Genomic DNA, 21,077 nt, shown 5'->3' with positions numbered 1-21,077 from the left:
ATAGTTCTCCTGAGAACAGCACTTTTTCTGGGTTTGATCATTAGTAACGTATTGTCACCAGAATGATAAGGCAGCATGTGTTAAATTTAGCTCGTAAGTGAGAACACTCGCTCAGTCCCAGGAGCTGGACTGCTGGAGTTGGGGACCAGATGGAAGAGCTAATCAATTTCTGCTCAAATGGGCTGGTTTTTAGGAGTGTTCAGTGAGTTTTGGCTATTTGATATACCAACACCTACGCTGTGGTCTTTAAGATGTTGTTTTTTTTTCCCCAAAGGAGGAAAACTTCACTTTGAGATTAGGAACTGATAGTTCAAAATTAGTAAGAACATGCATAATTACATCAAAATGAATTAATAGAGCTGTGAGAAATAACCGCACTTTCAAGGTAATTCCTTCAAATTAGACAAATAGCAGGAATTAATGGTCTTCACAATTTATGTGCACTTTTAAAAAAGAGTGATTATTCAGCTTGGCAACTGTGACATATTTCGTTTCAGCTGGTAGCTAATAATTCATCCTAAAATAGAAACTACAACTTCACCCTAGAATTACCTGTCCTAGTAGGGTTAAAGCATGTCAACCAAGTGTTCGGGACCTTACATTTTTCTAATACTTTCCAGTGCTGGGCTTTGTTTGTGTGTAAGCTGGTACCTTAGTCTTGGTTTGTACCTTGATTTTGTGTCTGAATAACTAACTCAGTTAAGAGGATTGGGTTTTTTTTTGTGCCAGTAGGATTCCTCTCTCAAAATGATACATATCATTGCTGGAGTTACATCTCTGTTAAATATTCCTGACAATAGCTGTGCTGTAAAAAGCAGATCTCCATCTAGGTGCATCTGCAGTGGGAAGAGGAATTTGGGGGTGGCAATACTTTAACTGAACAAGTAAAGAAATACAATTTTTCTGTCATTAGGAGTTGTTTAGTCCGGTAGCTCAATGTAGGCGAAGCTGCCACAGCTCTGTATCACCAGGTCCAATTGGTGTCAAGGTCGACTGAATGTTCCCAGTAGGTGAACATGTACACACAAGCACAGGTGCACGCGTACACTAATGGTATCTCTGTTTGGTAACTCTGTCTTGCAGTCCTTGACAGAGAAGACTCTGAAATCACTGAATATTTTAATTAAAAATGGCAGGACCTGTCCCTGAGTTACCTTTTCGCCTCTGAGAGGAGTCCCTGGAGGCGTTTGTTGGGAGGGAGAATGTCTGTATGCACAGTTCTCTCCACGGTGGATAAATTATTGACAGTGCTGAGAAGTGAAATCCTTTTCCTGGCACTGCTCAGAGGCACTAAATTCATCTCGAGGCACATGAGGCTAGAAGCAGCAGAGAGGAAAATCACATCAGTCAAGGATAAATCTTTAATGTTATCTATTATGTATTACTTTGGAAGTAGAGTGGTCTAAAAGACCTGGTATTCCTCAAAAGTGATCTCTGTGCCATTCATCAGCCCGCATTGAGTTTTAGGTATAGTTTTATTACAGAAAGATGCAAAATGGTCATTACATTGCTTGAAATACACATCTACAGCAGCAAGTGTGATATATGGAGCATGATACAAAATATCATGCGCTCAGTCTTCAGTTTGTTCAGGTTTTCTTCTGAATTTCAATAACTTAGTAAAATAAACTAGTTTTGTCCAGTGTGCGGTGTCCTGATATTTCTTCTGTGGTAGCTGAAGTGCTGCTCTCAGTGCCCAGCCCTGGAAATATGGAAGACTTAATGAGCCCACAGACTGTCAGGGAATGGATGAGCACTGTCAGCTTGATTTCCTCCTTGCTGTTTGTAAGGACACATTTCCACACAGGATGCAGGTGTAGATACTTATCACTACCTTTTTAAAGCCTTACATTTCAAAGTTCTATATGCAAAGGGTTGTTAACAATTAGCATTCCACTTTCTTGTCACAGCAGGGCACTCTGTTCATACTCAGCTTTATGTCTTTGCCAAGATAAATTTTATTGTCATTAAATTAAAGTAAAATAAAAGGCTGATATGGAGAACTTCCAAGGCTTTTGTGGAGACCAGCAGTACCCAGTGAAGATTATACAGATGTCTGAACTATGTGCTTCTGTTTGTACAAGAGCTGAGGCAACTCAACGCTTTTTAGGTCCTATGAGGAGACACTAGAGGAATTCAGAATGTGGTATCTGTAGGTTCTGAACCTGATGTGCAAAAAAAGAAGAAAGAAAGTTCTTTTAAAAGTTGTGGTTAACAGGAGTAAAAGGCATGGCAAAAACTATATGAAGCAGCTGTTCAGTGTTTTTGAGGGAGCAGAGGGAGAGAGGAGAACCGAGTGTACAGGAAGGGATGATGGCTCCAAGAGCAAATATAAAAGAACATGTTTTTTTCGACAGGACAAAACTGAGAGCTAAACAATTCTAACCTACGTTTCTATTGTTGCTTTGCTGTATGAGCGATTGCTTTTGTTGCTTCAAATAGATTGTCTGATCATAGAGACATCACAGAGATTATTACTGATGTTCACAGTCTAGGCTACATGACATGGGGCTTTTGCCATGAATAATGTATGTTGTCCTTGTTAAAGGTAAAAGAGCATAGAGTAAGAATTGTAGCACTAGTCTGCAGTGGTTTACTTCCAAGTATAAAATAAAATTCAATTTAATCTCTAAGGAAATGTGCTTATTTCATTCCTAACTGGTTTTCGTTGGTTACTTTTTTTCCCTATAGCTGGCACCTTCCCTTCCATTACAAGAAGATTTTGTTTACCACTGGAAAGCAATCACTCATTACTACATAGAGACATCAGGTAAAAGAAGAAAACATTCTGGTTTTGTCTCTTTATTGTGAAAACTAGAGTTCCCAATTTCAGTATTGTTAAAAAGTAAAGATTAAGGAATACTAAAGTGAGTCGTGTCTTTTCTCAAAATGCCAACAGTAATTAATAGTAATTAAAAATATTGTGTACCCTTAAAAAGTAGGTTGAAAAAAATGATTGAGGGAAGGTCTTTTCTGAGGACCATGTAGAGAATTGTACCTTTTCACATCTGACCCAATTTCTGTCTTCACATATTCCATTTAATCTGAACAGACAACTACAGAAATGTAGTTTATGCGGTTGACCTTTTTATTGTTTTGCATCAGGGATTTTCTTCTTCTTTCCAAGATTTTAACAAAAGTTATTTTGTGGTCATGGATTTTACCAGACCATCTGAACTCTGTGTGCTCAGTGTTAGGTGTATTTTCTTTAGTGTCTTGTTGCCATGAAAGATATTTTGATAACATAGCTCTGAAAAGTGAATTGATGAGAAGGTTTAGAATACGTTTTGTTAAAACTTATCCAGCCTTTACTTTGCTATTCTGATGAAATATGGCTTTAGTTGCTTTTTCTTAAACTTTTCCATGGTTTCCTACAACAGTTACACAACATTTAGATTTTTAATTCTTAGTCCTAGTTATTAAACTATTAAGTTTTAAAAGTGAATGTTACCATGGTTTCCTCAAGTTCTGCATTTCTGCTAGCATAACTATTGAGTCTGTATTTGTGTCTGGGCCTGGTGATCTTGTTTAGATCAATATTTACTCCCAGAAGCTGAAACCCGACCCTTGGTTCTAAACACCCATCTTTCGGAACGCTATGTGATGTTTCCCAAGGTAGAAATGACAGCGTGGTAGGAGAAAACCGATACCTGCGATTATGTGGTGCGGAATAAAAGCTGACCTCTCCCCCAGACTTTCAAAAGCCTGGTGGAACATACGTTTCCACCCAGTGGATGTACTTCTGTCCTCTGCAGTGGGAGCAGAATTATGCCCAGGAAACTCAAGCAAAACACTCCAGGCTAACTGAAGGTTGTGGTAGAGATCAAAATCACTCTGACATGGCAGTTTTCCTTTGTGATCTTGTTGCCATTTGCATGCAAGTGACAGTTATTTTTAGGTTATTGCATAAGAAGTAGTAACCATTTCCCTAGTGGGCTATATTTCAAGTAGCATGTTGCTGAAAAAACTAAAATGGAAAATCTCCATGTGAGGACGTGCACTACAACATGTTAGTGCCAGCTCCCACTGCCACTGGCATAAATCCATGACAGTTCCACCACTTTGGTGTAATGAAATCAGAGTATTACCCTTTCCTGCATCACGTTTGACAGAATGCTATCTTAATGCAGAAAGTATAAAAGACAAATATATAAACTTTTGAAGAATAAGCAGCATAGAGTTTGGGTTTTCTTTGTTGTTAACATTAGAAAAGCTATTTATTATCTAGTTTGTAGAGGAACTGCTCAGCTGCAAATGGAGCTGATGTTAGAGGCTGTTTATAGATTTCAGAATTTCCATGTGAGGAGTAAGAGGAAGTTATCAGGACAGGGTGGATACTAGCCGGAAAATCGGGAATTGAACGTTTCTCTCCCTAAACTTGGTTTCTGGCTTTAAAAGTTTTCCTTTTTGACTGTGTAATTAACGCATGTTTTGAAATTTGGCATTTCACCTTTTCCCCATTGCAAGGTTAAATATCTACCTGCTGCATATTCCCGTTTACGTTTCCAGATACTGTCCTGTGAAAATTTGATTTAAGACATGTTGAAAAACTGACGTACTATATAAAAGATTCTTTAAATGAGTGGTCGTGGTTTTGAATCTTAAATTTGGAACTGAACTTAAGAAAAGAGAGGACAATATTTTAATCATTCTTAATTGCTCGTCTCTTCTATTTAGATGACAAAGCTCCTGTGACTGATACCAACATTCCTTCTCACCTGGAACAAATGTTGGATATTCTAGTTCAAGAAGAAAATGAGAGGGAATCAGGAGAAACAGGACCATGTATGGAATATTTGCTACATCACAAGATTTTGGAGACACTCTACACACTAGGAAAAGCTGATGTACGTACTTCTCAGCAGAGATTATCTTTTGTGTCGGCTCTCGATTGTAATAGGGACTGAAGTTCTACAGTAGGTGGTAGTGTGGGACACTGAACTCTAGCAAAGAGCTGTTTGCTTATGTTACTGACACTATTACAAGAGTGAGACAACCAGAGATGCTAAGGCAGAGCTCTGAGATTCATTACTCACCATTGTTAATATTGACTGTGAAGCCAGAAGGAGATGAAACATCTCTTTTAGTCGAGAATTTTTCTGGCTTCTACAAGACAGTCCCTCCCTGTCATTTGTTCAGTGTTGGGAGATTCTTGGGTGGAAAGTGGTGTATTAAATACTAATTTTGTTTAATTTTTCTAAATGTGATGAGTTGCTGCTCTGAAAGACTTCTATGTCAGAAAACATTAATGTAAGCTGACCCCCAGACAGCTTTCACAGCTGAGTTTTTGGTACGAGTGCAGCCCTTGGCAGTGTTGTCTGGTTCTTCTCAGGTCTGCTTTGTGGTACATGGGAAATTAGCTTTGTAGTCTTGGTGCATTCTTGTTGGTGTCTTGGCAAACTTAAGAGCTCAAATGTGTGGGGCTGGTGGGATCATGGGGTGAAATAGCTTGGCAGCCCTTGTGCCAGAACTTTTTGTATCATGATACAGATGCAGTTAGAAATCATGGTATATTCTGTTCCAAGTATAAATGGAGCTCTCTGTTGTTTGATTCTCAGTCAGTCTTTTACAGGTTGTGAGTTTTTAATCTGCTGGATTTTACATATGTAGACAATGCAGGGTACTAGCTGTCTGAGACTGGATTGTTCCTTGCTCTGGAAGGATGCAAGCTCTACGATTTCTGTTGCTCTACCAGCTGTCCTACGATCAGGCTGAGATACCTGATGAATTGAAAATACTTGCTCAGAAATACAGCTCCTTCAATAATCTATAAACTTTGCCAAGGAACTGAGATGAAATGGTGACATATGTGAAGTGGGTAATTAGTAATGTGTTTCTAAGAGTTGAGAGAAGTCATTTTGCACTCATGCAAATACGCCTGCACAACCAATCCTTGTACAGCCTGTCTTTATCCTTTACCGCTTGTGAGTTGATACATCTGAAGTAAACACACAGTTCAGTGCTTGCAAGATGTTGCAAAGATCTGTTGCAAAATGAATAATATCCTTTCACAGCAACCACTTAGACTTACTACATGATTGTAGGTGCACCCTGATGGTACACAGTTGGCCGTTCTTTTCAATGGATTGCTTGACAACTGAGTGACAATTAGGGGTGAACAATCTAAGGATAATTACCTTGGAAGGAGAACCAGGTCAGGCAGCTGCCATTGCTGGCTCTTGCCACCCATGCTCCATTCACCTGTGCAGTGAACCAGATGAGAGAAATGATGTGGTTTAAAATTAACCTATGGAATAACAGCATTTTTTAACATGGCAGAACACATTAGAGTCAGGAGGGATTTAGCTAGAAACAAAGGTACATAAAGGACCATGAGCCATCAGATCTCATGGAGATAAAGAAGTACTTTCATGTGATATGCATGAGGGACAGTAGAATATGGTTTATTTATGATTTATATTCTGCTGAATCTCAGGGAAAACAACAGCTTTCTCTTGTCCTGGAACATCTGTGCATTTATAAACACTTGATCTGTTAAGGTTAATTGCACATGAATTTAAAAAGCTTTTGTAGACATTAAGATGTTTATAGTTTATCATTGTATATTTGCACGTGCTGACTCGCTGAATTGCCGGATATTGTGGCACAGTGCTGCAAAAGACAGCTGATCTGTAGCCATTTAATTCAGTTGATTTCCCCTTAGCACTGTATTGATAGGGAATATTTCCTGGAAAGACCAGTAGAAGTCTGCACTAGAGCAATTAACTGAAAGTATGAATAATCTGAAAAAGAAAACAGTAATCAGATGCCACTTTTTTGTTGTTGATTTCTGTCCATATTGATAAAAGGAATATGTTAACAGATGATGATATTTAAAAAAATACTTTCAGATAAATTATTGCTGTTTCTTTAGCCATTTTGAGTGACAAATTTGCATCTATGATTCTCTTGTATTTTTGTTATTGTTAATCTGGTTTTGTTTCAGTGTCCTCCAGGAATGAAACAGCAAGTTTTGGCTTTTTATACAAAACTTCTTGGAAGAATACGGCAACCTCTTCTTCCCCACATAAATGTGCATAGACCAGTGCAGGTACTGTTCAAATTTTAAGTAAACTATGTTTTTGCATGACAGGTTTCTCTTATTCTGCCGTATCTAATAGTATCTTTAATTCTTCCATTGTCAAGTGAGTTAAAGAAACTGCTCGAGTGCAGTATCAGTTTTAACATATTGACGATTAAAGCCTTGAATTGCCCCTGCAATGCAAGTCATAAGTAATAAAGAAATCTTGTTCATAGCAATTGAAATCTAGAGCAAATGTTCAAGCCAATGATCATAAATCTTTGTAGGATATACACAGAAAAATAATTCAGTCTGTCATTCCCAGAAAAAGCTATAACTTGCTCTCTAATTGTTCACTTTTCTTTATGTGACAGAAATTAATCAGACTGTGTGGTGAAGTCCTGGCAACACCAACAGAAAATGAAGAAATTCAGTTTCTGTGTATAGTATGTGCAAAGCTGAAACAGGATCCATACCTGGTCAACTTCTTCCTTGAGGTAAATCTAATCAGTCACTTCCAGGTGTATTTACAGTGTCACAGACAATGGTGGTATCACCTTGTGCTTCATAACTTAGTTTTCATTCACTCTGTGAGTTTTTTCTGCAATATTAGAAAACAGGTGTGTGGGGGGTGTTTGGTTGGGTGGGGGGGGGTCTGTTTGTTTCGGTTTGTTTGTTTTTCTTCCAGAGACTTGATACATCTGGTTATTTTTACTAGAATTTCATTCAGAGCTCACAAATATACCTGCCTGACATCCTTGTCCTTTGTAGTGAAAGGCCTTTTAGAGTAGGCGTATGAATCGTAGTGTAGAGCATTGGGTAAGGGAGACTTTGGATTTCTGATGTTATTTTGTATTCAGCCCAATAAAGACTAAGGGACATATTGCATGAGGCATTGGAACCTTGCAAGTTGCAAAGTGTTCTGCAGGATTGGGCCCTTATTTGGCAGCGGCGCATATGGTGTAGCTGCAGTGCCAGCTCACAATCTACAACATGACATTATTTACTGGCTGTAAGAAAGCCAAAAATCTTTACTCCCTCTTTGAACTTAATATGTGACATTGATGAAATCAGAGTGGGAGGAGAAATAATTTCTAGACTGACTTTCTGTTCCCATGTAGAAGGAGCGTATAGAAGTTTAATTTATAAAAGTCCATTTAGAAAAGCCTCCTGCTCCCACTTTGATGTTTCCTATGGTGAAAAGATGTAGCTACAGTGTCCTCCAGGAATATTTTAAAAGCTTTCCACAAACAAGATCTGTAACAGCAGAGGCTGCTAAACCACAAAGATACATTATTTTCCACTGAGTATATGGATATCACTTATAAGGTAAAGAATCCATCTTGAGTTTATTTTTACCTTAATTAAATAGCACCCTGATTGCCATTGTATCCACTGTAGTTGTACAAGCAGTAGAAATGGTGTAAGGATTGAAAAGTTAGTGTTCGAACATGAGAAGCACTCCGAAGCAAACTGCTAGGTATTTTACACTCAGAGTATGGGAGAAGTCCAAACCAGGATTACTTTCACTGTCATTTTTGTAAGTTGTATGGCTTGAAAAGAACCCTCTGAATTACTCTTATACTCAAATAATGCCCTTGAAGTCCAACCTGAGAACCTCAATCATAAAAGAACCTCAGTTGTTTTGTTAGACATCAGTGTTCTTCCCCAAAATAGCAAGATTAGAGTATTAAAAATCAGACATGGAAAAACATGATTCCAAATTTTAAAGAGATCTCTAGTTTCACAAAATGCTGGTGATAGAGTTCAGGCAAGCTGAAGAACATTTCTTGTAGCTCCTGTTTCCTTCACAACATTACTTTAAATGTCATAGCCTAAGGCACACGTCTTCACAACATCTGATAGTTGTTTCCAGATAAGGTATTTGGGGTGCAGAGTTCTCCTATATTAGAACAGAATATTCTGGTTGTTCATGTGTATGCCTCTTCGAGGTGCTGTTGTTGTTTTTGACCTTCAAATGCATGAAATGGTAAATTTACAGAATTAAATGGCATTTGTCTCTCAAATCTCCCAGCACTTTATACACTGAAATGCAGATAGGTCTCTCCAAAGCAGTCTGTTTGTATCTGCCAGTTGTGCTTCCTTCTTTGACTTTTCCTGATCAGTTTCTACAGTATTTTATGAACATAAAAAGCAGAGTATGTACAGACCCTTTATTTCCTTTGTTCATATCAATTCTGTATCAAATAGTTTGTTGATAGAGTGCTGTTTCTATTTTAGTAAGATCTTTCACCTGTATTGCATAACCAATAAGGCTATATGGCCTGTCTCTTCAGCAGTTACTTTTGTTGTGGAAGTAAACACTGGAGGAACTGGATTCTACTTTTTAAACCTTTAAAATCAGTATACAAATTTTATTTTGGCTTTAATTTATTCTTTTCTTTAGATCGAGTTTTCCTTGGTTTTGCGTAGAAAGAACATACATAAGAATGTTTGACTTATCACCTCTATTTCAGTCATTACTTTATGCTAAACTTGTTAACTCGTGGTTTTCCTTACTCGTTTGCCCCATCTCATGCCATCTTACAGGAGGATTCTCCTTGCAACTGGTTCCATGCAAAGGGACACTTGGTTCTGTGTGTTTCTGCTCTTGAGACATTAAACAAGTTCTAATATAGTGTCTGTTAAAAAGTTGTACCTACATTTCATAACCTGGATAGTAGTTTTACTGTTTGCTTGTACTTTCATTACTACAAATTACCAGCTTTATATTTCTCACCATGAATTCAGTAGAGATTCTCGTTAGCTGTGATAGCACTTCATTTTTTCACAGAATTCTTTTATATCTGCCTGAGCTTAGACACAACATCATCCACCACAGATTTGGAAACTTTGATAGGTACATATCATGAAAATATAAAAATGTATTTTAATGCTGTCCGCTCTCTGTTGGTGCAGAATTCAATTAGAGAAGTACTTAGTCTAGAGAGCATTGACTATGTGTTTTATGTCACCTTTTCTGTTAGGTCATTCAGGATCCTGTTTTGCACCTTTACGGGAGGCAGGTGAGCAGCTAAGCTGCAGAATTGCATGATTAGGCGATAGAAGCTTAAATACACGCAAAAACTCTGCCTGTGTGTTGTTCAATGTACAGACCACTTTGTGTCACCTGCCAGCGGAAGAGCAATGAGCTATGGACTAATTTCTAAAGGCATTTATACATTTCTATATGTTAAGTCTTCTCAGTGATACCTTAGCTAAACAAACAACAGCCTTTCGAGTGGCAGAAGAGTGCAGACATGAAGTAATAGGCTGATGTAAAACAAAGTATTTTTTAATTTTTGAAAAAAAGTAGCTTTTCTCTTTGGCAACCCTGCCTGCTACTGGAGTAGTGCCAGCAACAGTGTATAATCCAGGAGTGAAATGCGGTTCCAGCCTTCAGTTCTGCTTTATGGTCAAGGCTCATCGTTGTGATTCAGATATTCCTGTGTATTGATAAAATATGTGAGAGGATGCTGGAGGACTTTAAAAGATTTAGGGATAGACAAGCATGTATCAGACAGACACATTCTGGTTGCTTGGCAGCATTATGCATTTCACACTGTAAAAATAGATATATATATATGTTGAAGGAGTAATTTTTCTAGTGTTGTCAAAAATCATACTTACTTTATAGCATGCGGTGTGCTGCTTTTACCAGTGGCTTGCCTCTCCAGGGAATTGGTTCTGTGAGTGTATCGCAACATTCTGTACAAATTCTCCACAATGAATGCACGTCAGTCAAGCAAGAATTCACAGCAGTTCTCTAGTTTGCTGCCTGAGATCGTGATGTCCCTGCTGGTTTGTATGTACTAAACGCCATTAACCCCAAATGGTTACTCTTTTAAATTATTAATGCTTGAGATATATTTGTAATAATTTTGGTGTTGTCATAGAGAAGGGAAACCATTTGGATTTATTATCTCACTACTATACTCACTTGAAAAAATATCTTGTGCTGAAGTCTAATTTATGGTCCTAATAAAGTATTATTCACTCGTGCTTATGCCAGAAGAACACTGAATTCTTGCCTTGCTGTGAGCTGCTTCTTGGTATCACAGAGCACTAATTTAAATGTCTTTTTCTGTGAAGACAGGTTTTTGGGAAGACAGGGTGGTTGCTTTCTTTCAGGCTAAGTAGAGATGCTTTGTAGCTTCTGAGAAGGTTCTTTGTGGTCTCTTGTAGTACTCAGTGCCCAATGCTAAATTCTGGTATCTTCTCTCCATTTAATCTATGGAGTTTCTTCTTAATGAGAAACACAGCTTGAGAGTACTCTGCTGTCATTAAAGTTGGGGTTTTTTTTCCCTTTGCTGTTGAAGATAAAATCTCAAGAAGTTTAGAATGCGTTTAGTTGTATGACGCCAACTGGAAATAGTGTTTCAGATGTTAGATGAATTTGAGGCCTTGACCTAGGAAGGAAAGTTTTATAGTGTGTGCTGAAGTCTAAAGGTGAATGAAATGGAAATGAAAAACCTCTGTCAAATAGTAGGCAAAGCAAGTGAGTATGTGCCTTCATTGGTGGGCAGAAAAAGATGTCACCTCTTTGTAAATGGCACTTGAAGCAGAATGGTACAAGGCTTAAGAGAAATACAAGCAGATTAAAAAATATTCTAAGTTTAAAAACCCCTACACTCCTACAACCCATTACGTTCTACGTGGTTATGGCATCCAGCCTTGTAGAGACCTGCTCCAAATGCTGGTGTCAAAAATTTGCCTTTAGTAAATTTATGTTTCAGAATAAACAGTAATTTCAACTGTGTAATTGCAACAACAATGCTTTGCAGAGCAAGTTAAAAGCAATGGCTTCCAAGGAATCAGCAGGTGTGATCACAGAAGACATGCTCAAAGGCCAAGACTCTTTCACAACAGACACAGGACAGACTGTTCAGCCTGAAGAAATACCCGCTGCTGCTGGAGCGGAGCAAATGGAGAAGGACGACGACCTCCTGCAACAGGCAGATGATCTCTCGTTCAGTCTGGATGAGCTAAATGTCACATCATCACCCGAGTCCTCCACTGCTTGTCTAAATCAAGACTATAATTTAGTGAATTCTCTACTAAACCTCACTAAAAGTCCCGTGAGTTGTTGGGTGTTTTGTTTTTTTTCTCCGTTTAATGTAATAAAATTAAATAGTTCGGGTGCTGTGTTAAGTGGGCAGAAGAAGTGAATATACATGTATGTACACACTGTACTTCAACTATCAAAAGCAAAACGAGGTTTGTGTTGCAGGCAGCTTTTGTAAATTGGCAATTTTGTTTGCCAGTTCAGATTATAGTAAAAATACTATTTGAGAAAATTAATATTAAGTTTGTTGATGATAATATAGGTGTTTTTTGAGCAAGTTTTATAGGATGCTGCATGCTTCCCAGACAGGCTGCATAGGACAATTATTAGGTTAAATATACCACAAGGGAATATTAAAAAAAATGTTTTCAATTGTACTGATTTAACCAAACCCACTTTTTTTGTAAAGGCACTGGGCTATCTGGGGTGGTTTGATTTCTTTTAGAAACAACTGCTGTATGTCTTACCCAGCTCCACCCTTGAATTCATACTCGGGTCCTTTCAGAAAACTCAGAGAAGGGTTGGGTAAGCCTGTAATCACTACAGCGTTGTTGAGAGCAGAAAACTGAACCTGATGATGTACCTCATTATTGTTAAGTGATAGTTTACATCGTCTAATATTTTGGTCTTAGGCTGACCTACAGCACTAGTTCTGTCAACCTGAAGGTTGCAGTTTTACTTAATTCAGTAGAATTAAGTTTTAATGACTGAAAAGGCAACAAAAATAAATGCATTCACTCCCTGGGGGGGATGGAGAGGTTTTATTTGGGAGACGTTTGCTTCTTGGTTTCAAGTGAGCTTTTTTCACCCTCTGATTAATTCTTCCATGCCTTCTGCCAGGATGGCCGGATAGCCGTGAAGGCCTGTGAGGGTCTCATGCTTTTGGTGAGTTTGCCAGAACCAGCAGCTGCCAAGTGCCTGACTCAAAGCACTTGTTTATGTGAATTGTTGACAGACAGGCTGGCCACTCTCTACAAAGCCCTGCCCCAGTCACTGGATCCCCTAGACATTGAAACAGTGGAGGCAATTAACTGGGGGTAAGAATTTTATTTTTGTATTTAATACCCAAGGTGACTGTACCTCTCCCTGAAACTAATTTTCTGTAGGTAGATAAGATGTATAAAATACTCACATCCCCATGCTAAAGTCTCAAGAGCAGAGCTGGGATCCCAGCTGCAGAGTAAAGGTACGACTTTGGTACGTGTGATTTCTGGTTTGGCTGCCAGTCCCTTGCAGAGATTCCTCAGGGGGCAGTTTTTTCCACTGAATTACATTAACAATTTGTGGTGGTGTAGCTGCAGTATCAGGTACAAAATATTTTCTTGTTCGGATGTTTAGGATTTAGGAAACATAAACTGTACACAGCACCGTAAGCTGCTGCAGGGGACAGGAAGAGTATATTTGATAACAGGCTGTTGTTGCAAAATTTTTGCAGTAAAAAAGAAGAAGGAAAGAGTAACTGCATAACTTGGTGGCATGAAGTAAAAAATACATGCCTGCTAGCCTAACTGCTTGCATGGTAGATTCTCAAAATACTTCTCTTTCCTACTCTGCCTTCATTATTATGAATTGTTCCTGATATATCAGTAGTGAGGCAAAAAGTAGGTATATGCAAAACAACTACCAAAGTTTCCCATGGTTGGAGTTTGAAGATAGAAGGGACAAACCAACTTTGAACAGTGGTATAAATAGCTGTTGGACTGCTTTACCAAAGAAAATGGTGAATTTGTTATTCCGTAGAGCCTTTAAATTGAGATACACGTGTTTTTCTGAAAGGTGCAATCTAGTTCAGGTGTACACTATGGGGCTGTGGTGGACTTGACTGAGGTTGTTTACAGAGTAGAGAAGAAAAATTGCCTTCATTTTATGGTTCTCTGACTACAGGAGTTACTGATTCAGTTTCTGTGGTCTTTGTTTCCTGGAAGAACAGATTAGGTGATCAGTTTTCCCTTCTGACTCAAGAAATGCTTAACCAGAATTATTCTGCTGTCTATGTTGTGTGTCCTTTAGCGTTCCACTGAAAACCTGTGTGATGATAGCACTGCCAGATGAGTAGACACTGTCAGAAAAGCTTTTTTCATGTTCACTTTGTTGCAAGTAGATCTTTACTTTTTCTGTTAAGTTTAATAAAAGTAAAGTCCAAGATTTTTCTGTTACTTACAGACTAAGTGTTTTTCCCTGTGTTGTCTAGTTTGGATTCCTATAGCCACAAAGAAGATGCATCTGCTTTTCCAGGGAAAAGAGCGTTGATTTCGTTTCTTTCATGGTTTGACTACTGTGATCAACTCATCAAAGAAGCACAAAAGGTTTGAAATTTTTACCGATGATACAAATATATTCAGCAAATAAGTAGTTCCAGTTGTTTCTTAGCTTTTTAGTTGGAGACACACCATTTTGTACTTTTGTTTCAGACTGCGGCTGTTGCTATGGCAAAAGCTATGCGGGAACGATTTTTCATTGATGTTTTGGAACCCCAGCTGATGCAAACGTGAGTAGCATCCTGCGAGACACAGCAGAACAGAATCGGAATCAAGCTGATTGTTTTTTTTTCAGCTGAAATCCACTGCATATCTGACATGAAACTTTTTGTGCAGTTCAGAGATGGGAATCCTCACATCGACTGCACTATTACATCGCATTGTTCGTCAAGTGAATTCAGATGTACTGCTGCAGGAAATAGTTTATTTTATACTTGGAGAACACAGAGAGCCAGAAACTTTGACAGACATCAACAGACATCCATTGCGACACAGATTAATTGAGCACTGTGATCATATTTCTGACGAGGTGAGAAGTGGTTACAACATAATAATGTCTGCTGGTCAGTTCTGTCTTACGCCGAGGCTGTAAAAACGTCATCGTGGGGTCTTCTCATCTTTGTGTCAGCGAACTTGTTTTGCCAAGGAAAAGAGTTCTGACTGCCAGCCCTGCAAATTCCCTTTAGAAAATGTTACTCTTTTTTCCAGCTGGCACATTGTTCCCACCAATAAAGATTCTTTGCTAAATTTGCTTGCCCCTATGCATATGCAGTTGGGCTGGCTTATCGATAAGATAGGGGAAAATCAATTTCTGTAATTGCGTTTTAATTTGCGCTTTGTTATATGTTCCGTCACACTTATTTTCCGTGTTATGTCAATTCTGTTGTGTTATCATATAAGGTATAGTTAAAAACTTCTATTATATAAAGTAAGTGTGATCAGAGAATACACACAATGCTAATTGAAAGGTGATATAGTAACTTCAAGCCCTTTACACACAGTGAACATTGTTAAAATAACTGACTTGAATAAAATCCCTCCTCAGGAGGTGCTTGTTTCATTTTTTCCATGAAACAACCTCCACACTCTGCTTTTTCAAATCAAATCAAGTTTGCCTGAAATACAGATCTATGCCTTCACATATCCATTTTTTTCAGTGTGCTTACCTGCTCACCCCATCAAAATCAATTCTGTTTATAAATTAGTTGATCTTTGCAAAGCTAAGCACTCTAAAATCATCTTTAAAAACCGTCTCTGTATTACTTTAAGTCAGTCGATTTTTAAAAGCCTACATTATATCTCCATGTAAAAATCTTAGCCTGTAGTTCTTTCTAGTCACAGTATCCCAGTATTACTTTATTTTATTTTGGGTATTTATTACTAACATTCAGGCATGTTCTGTGTCTCACTGGCACAACAATAACCATATTCCAGCATGGATCTCATTGTAATATGGAAAGCTAAGTTGTAAGTTCTCTGAATGTTCTTTGTATTGTTCTTTTGGCAGATTTTGGAACAATTTTTGTTTTACAGGAAAACAATACATCCACATATGGATTTTCAGATGTGTGTGAACTCTTCATCCGTGTTTATACCACATTCAGTATAACGATTTCCCCATTTCTCTTTGGATTTTTGCTTCCCTCTATAATGTTAATAAGTAATTGCGATATTCTAGGATGTGCAAACCAGATACAAGGTAAAAAGTATAAGGCAGCAGTGCCTCCACTTACTGAATTTTCACTTTTTATGTTGCAGATCAGCATAATGACTTTACGAATGTTTGAGCACCTTTTGCAAAAACCCAATGAGCACATTCTTTATAATTTGGTTCTGAGAAATTTAGAAGAAAGAAACTATATGGAATACAAGCCTCTCTGTCAAGAAGATAAAGACGTGGTAGAGAATGGACAGATTGCAGGAGCAGTGTAAGTTTCTTTTTTAAGGGAAGTGTTCACAACAGCTAACTTGGATCCTTATTTTTAGAAGAAAACAGTTGGCTTTTTTTCAGTAATTGAAAGAAAAGTGAGCACAGATAGCACTTTGCTCTGTGTATTAATCCATATACATGAAGTAATACAGAAGTTATTATATCAGCAACTTATGGAAATTGGTAGAACTGTAACAGCAAGCTAAAATTATCAAAAGCCTCTTTCCTGAACAATAGGCACCCAAAGGTCTTCATGTATCAATTTACTTAGGCCTCTACCTAGCATGAGTCTATACATATTTGTATTATTTTCCATAAGATCATTCCTGGAAGTCAGTCACTTGGGTTTCTTGCTTATATTTATGTTCTGGAATAATCTTTTGATGGAAGAACTTTTCTGGGACACTTTATATAAAATCTTTTTAAAGACCCTATGTGACTCTTGTAACTCCTTTTTTTTTACTGATGGAGGGGTAAGGACTAGTCACACCAGCTATTTTAGGCATCTTCATTTAGATATTTCTGAGTTATATAAAATCATGTTAAGATTTCCTGGAGTGTAACTCTGTCATGTAAAAAATGTGAGTTTAAGTGATATAATGCAGTGATCTTGTAGGAGTCAAAAATCTCTACTACAATGTGTTGTTCAGATCAAGAAGTTAGGATTTCCTTCAAAATGAAGTTTGTTGGATATCTGTAAAGGTTGCTGTCTCTGTATATTAGTTAGGTAAAAAGATGCACATATGATAGTGTTCTGGAAAACATCCCAGTTGCTCAGAGAAGAAAAATAGAAAGCATGCCTTTTGACCCAGAGATTTACATACCTTCCATAACATTCTGTGAATGGTTATGTTTTTGTCTACTATAATCTTACAGAGACCTAGAGGAAGATCCGTTATTTACTGATCTGTCTCCAGACAACACGTTGTCAACTCAGGAGTGGCTCAGTGCTTCTCCACCTGCCAGTCCAGAACATCCAAGAAATGATGGGAAGACTGAAGTTCATAAAATTGTAAATAGGTAAGTTGAAACAAACACTTAAAGAAATGTCTGAATGTGTGGGTGTCTGCACATACTGTGCAAATTAAATGTACTCTGTAATTGGTGTTATTCTGTGCCAGCTGGTAAAATGACTCCACAGAAGGAAATTATGTGGCATTTTATCAGCAAGCGACTCCTGAAAGATAAGAGCTTACAATGAGTAAAAATAATTCAACATTAAAGAGAAAAAAGGAAGAACTTTATAGCTAATAGTGTAGTTGAATACTCAGAATTCATGGAAAAAGCCTCTTTGATTATAAAACTTTCTTTTCTCAAAAAAAAAATGCTATGTTTAAACTGCTGTTACAGGACTTTACCTTCCTGGAGAAGTATGGGGAGTCTTGCCATAAATGTTTTAGGGGAAAAAAGCCCTCAAACTTCCTAATCTTTCTTAAACCCATATATAAAAGTAAATAATTGCCATTCTAGAGATAACCTTCTGTTCCCCTGAAAATCAAGAGGCATCTCTGTCACCTGTAACACACCTCTGTGCATGTTGCACGTCCTGCAAATTGGATATTACCGAGAGGAGCGGCTCTGCTCTAAGCAACTTAGTGATGTAATTCTCTTAGCGACTAATATTAGGACAAACACTATTTGCTCTGTTAGTACACGGTAGCAAAGCAGCGCTGGTATTTCAGTGCTGACCTATCTACTTATGCAGAAATAATCAAAGGTGTTAGGCAAAGGAAGCAAGGAACCTGAGGGCAGGCAGCAGAAGATGGCATTGTCACTTCTTGCCCTTTTCCCCTGGTACTGCTATATATAGTTATGGTGGACACGGTTTGGAGCAAAGATGCAAAGAACAGTCTCCTAAATTCACCCTGTGTCATCTCCCTCAGTGAACAGAAATGTTTTCAGAATTTGCAGTGCTTTGCAAATTTGTATTTTGTCAGATAAGATGAACTCCATACGAAAAGTCACCTATTACATATTTCTGCATATAAATATTTTGGGAGCTTCCAGCAGTTCCTGGGGTGTGGAGAAAGCTGAAATTTAGAAACAGAGCCCAAAGACTGAGTTTTATTTTGCTGTCCAGAAATTTTAGGGCTTTATTGTTTAAAGACAGTTCCTCTCTCATAAAATTCAGAATTTCCTGATACTTTTTAGGTCTGATATTGGTGAATTAATAAGGACTACATACCTGGTAAAGGCAATGTTATGTGTAGCTGGGACATTTATAGGCAAATATTTATGTTCCTAGATGTTTGTTTTTCACCAGAACAAACTATGGTAAATAAAACTGCCTGTGCAGTAGGTTAAGAGGAATTTTAACTGCAATTCTCCTTCCCTTTTTGCTCATTTATTCCCAAGTAGATTTTCTATGTACTGTAGTAAGATTGAGTGTGACCTTTAGCAAATACTTGACCTGGTTATAAATATTCCTGTTCATCTCTATTCTGTCTGCTAATTCTCAGAAAATGCTTCCACTGAGATTTTTACCTCTAGTGCTATATATGAAAGTTCTGAAGTATATATCTTGTTATTACGAACAGTAGTTAGAATAGATGCACTTAAATAGATTATGTATTCTCTACTCTTCACATAAAGTTATGGTAGAATCTGTGGATTAATTGGCCAGACAATTCGGTATTGTGTACACTGTTACGAATGGTGAGCAAGTATTGATCTGGTGCTCTGTGGATTGTAAATATTCATTAATGTACTTATTTTCTCTTTAGTTTCCTCTGTCTTGTACCTGATGAAGCCAAGTCATCGTACCACGTGGAGGGTACAGGTTATGACACTTACCTCAGAGATGCCCACAGACAAGTAAGTCAGTGAAGTCTTCCTGAGTCCTTGAGAAGTTGAAATGCTATGAGTATATACAAACGGTTCTATAAATAGTCCTACTAAATGCATCTTTTGGTAATGGAAGATAGGAAAATTCAATTTTTATTTTCTAATGAAAATTTACCTTTGGAGATCTTTTGGCGGTGAATCCACCTTGTATTACTCCAGTGGGAATGATGGATGAGATTAAACGCATTAATATTCATATAACAAATACGTTCAGAATTCTATCTGAATTGCAGATAGATTCTTAATTTGCTTTTGAATTTATCTGCATTCTCTTGGAGAATCGCCTGCCAAGCTGTTTGAAAGGACTAAAGGGAAATTAAAATGCTGCATAGGAGTTATGCAATCTGGGACTTAAAAAATAAAGGCTCATCACAGGGAATGCGCAGCCTAAGGCATTCAGGTTTGAAGTTGGGAGTGTTGGTAGGTAGAGAAAGGTGTTTGATTTCTAGTTTTGAAATAAATGCAGGTTTTTTTCTTACAAACAATCTGAAGTTTCCTTGGTCAAAGGACAATCACTATTTATTTGCAGCTTTCTTATTGAAGCCCTGTGAATCTTCTAAAATAAAAATAATGCAAAGGAGTAGAGTAACTGAGAGAGCTATATTTAGTAGGCACTATTATATTCCATAAATATTCCATAACCTCTGACTTACACTATCAGCAGTTTAAGGTGGGAAGCTTGAATTTCAGTACTTATTAGATCATTTTATCTGTAGTCTGAGGAGAAAGAAAATAGAAAATAGGGAGACAAAGGTTGATGTAAAATTCCCGTGTTCTATTCTTGGATGCCAGAAAACACATATCATCTTTGTATTTCCTTCGTGCCTTGGGAAAAAGAGTATTCTGGGAGTTATTAGAGAACAGAATTGGTTTCTGTCAGTTCCTGACAATGATATGGCTACTCTTAAAATATTTCCCCCCTAAGAATAGCAGCCTATTGCCGCTATTACATCCAAATAGCTGTTCTGCTTCCATATTTCTATTCCTGGAAGCCTGCACAAGTAGGTAATGTACATGCAGTGCAGAATTTCTGGGTCTGTTTTGTCTCTCTTTTGCTACTGTTTGTTCCTGGGTTCTGTATTTTCACTGCTCTAACCTGTGCTCCTTCCAAGGTGTAATTTCTGGAAAGCGAGACATCGGGCAGCCCACAGCAAACCAGAGGCAGAGGCTGAGAAAGTCTGGTTTGAGTGATAGGAAACAGAGAGGGAAGAGAAAGCCCTGACGTAGTTTTCATTTGGATCTCCTGCAGATACACCTGCCTTTCGTCTCCTGGGAATTAGGGAGCAGTATCAATTGGATAGTGAGATAAACTACACATAATACAGTGAAAGTGGGGTAATGGACTGAGAAAAAGAATGTGTACAAATGCAATTCTTGTTCTCCACTCATTGTTTCTGAAACTACCCTAATAGCATGAATGTCAAGAAGAAAATGAGGTGCCTGCGTAGAAACGGATAGCATTTACATTAGAATGGCATTTCTTTTTGAACTTAGATTTATTATTTAGCTACAGATTATGGTTTTAAGGTGTATAGACTATTAAAAGGAAATTAAATTGTTTCCGTGGAGGTTTGAGTCTCTTTTCTTCACTACTCTTTTTAGTTCCGGGATTATTGCGTCGTCTGTTTACGGTGGGAGTGGCCTGGATATCCCACATCTTTGGAAAAGTGCAATTTAGAAGCACCATTTTTTGAAGGACACTTCTTGAAAGTCCTGTTTGAAAGAATGGGCAGAATTCTTGATCAGGTAAGAAAAAGCAGGTTATGAATTCCATTTCTGATGCCTTCATCACTGCTAAAGGACTAATCTCCATAAGGTCCCATGTATTCTCATCACTCAGATGTCCATTGAGCATCATATGAATATTATTATGTGATGTCCCAAGTCCTTGGTAGCAGGTCTCTAGATTGCAGGATGTTACAGTGATCAGTATTATTTAACAAAAGCAGAGAACAAAAA

The 21,077-nt window shown here is 37.8% G+C and overlaps 1 protein-coding gene across 2 annotated transcripts in view; it reads left to right on the top strand.

Annotated features, from left to right (window-relative positions):
• FHIP2A (FHF complex subunit HOOK interacting protein 2A) overlaps positions 1 to 21,077 on the top strand; it is a 33,405-nt gene that overhangs the window by 4,228 nt on the left and 8,100 nt on the right. Inside the window, exons 2-15 of one of the 2 annotated variants that reach the window (XM_065066939.1) lie at positions 2,692 to 2,770; positions 4,678 to 4,847; positions 6,947 to 7,051; positions 7,396 to 7,518; positions 10,009 to 10,047; positions 11,806 to 12,099; positions 12,927 to 13,123; positions 14,278 to 14,392; positions 14,498 to 14,574; positions 14,681 to 14,873; positions 16,103 to 16,272; positions 17,151 to 17,294; positions 18,998 to 19,088; positions 20,721 to 20,864. In XM_065066939.1, the coding sequence (XP_064923011.1) occupies positions 2,692 to 2,770; positions 4,678 to 4,847; positions 6,947 to 7,051; positions 7,396 to 7,518; positions 10,009 to 10,047; positions 11,806 to 12,099; positions 12,927 to 13,123; positions 14,278 to 14,392; positions 14,498 to 14,574; positions 14,681 to 14,873; positions 16,103 to 16,272; positions 17,151 to 17,294; positions 18,998 to 19,088; positions 20,721 to 20,864 (1,941 nt within the window). The remainder of the gene's footprint in view (positions 1 to 2,691; positions 2,771 to 4,677; positions 4,848 to 6,946; positions 7,052 to 7,395; positions 7,519 to 10,008; positions 10,048 to 11,805; positions 12,100 to 12,926; positions 13,124 to 14,277; positions 14,393 to 14,497; positions 14,575 to 14,680; positions 14,874 to 16,102; positions 16,273 to 17,150; positions 17,295 to 18,997; positions 19,089 to 20,720; positions 20,865 to 21,077) is intronic. The other variant, XM_065066940.1, reaches the window with a different exon arrangement.

This window comes from Columba livia, chromosome 6 (genome assembly GCF_036013475.1).
Source record: "Columba livia isolate bColLiv1 breed racing homer chromosome 6, bColLiv1.pat.W.v2, whole genome shotgun sequence".
Lineage (NCBI taxonomy): Eukaryota > Metazoa > Chordata > Aves > Columbiformes > Columbidae > Columba > Columba livia.
The sequence above is the reverse complement of the archived record's forward strand: the minus strand, read 5'-3'. Positions and strand labels throughout refer to the sequence as shown.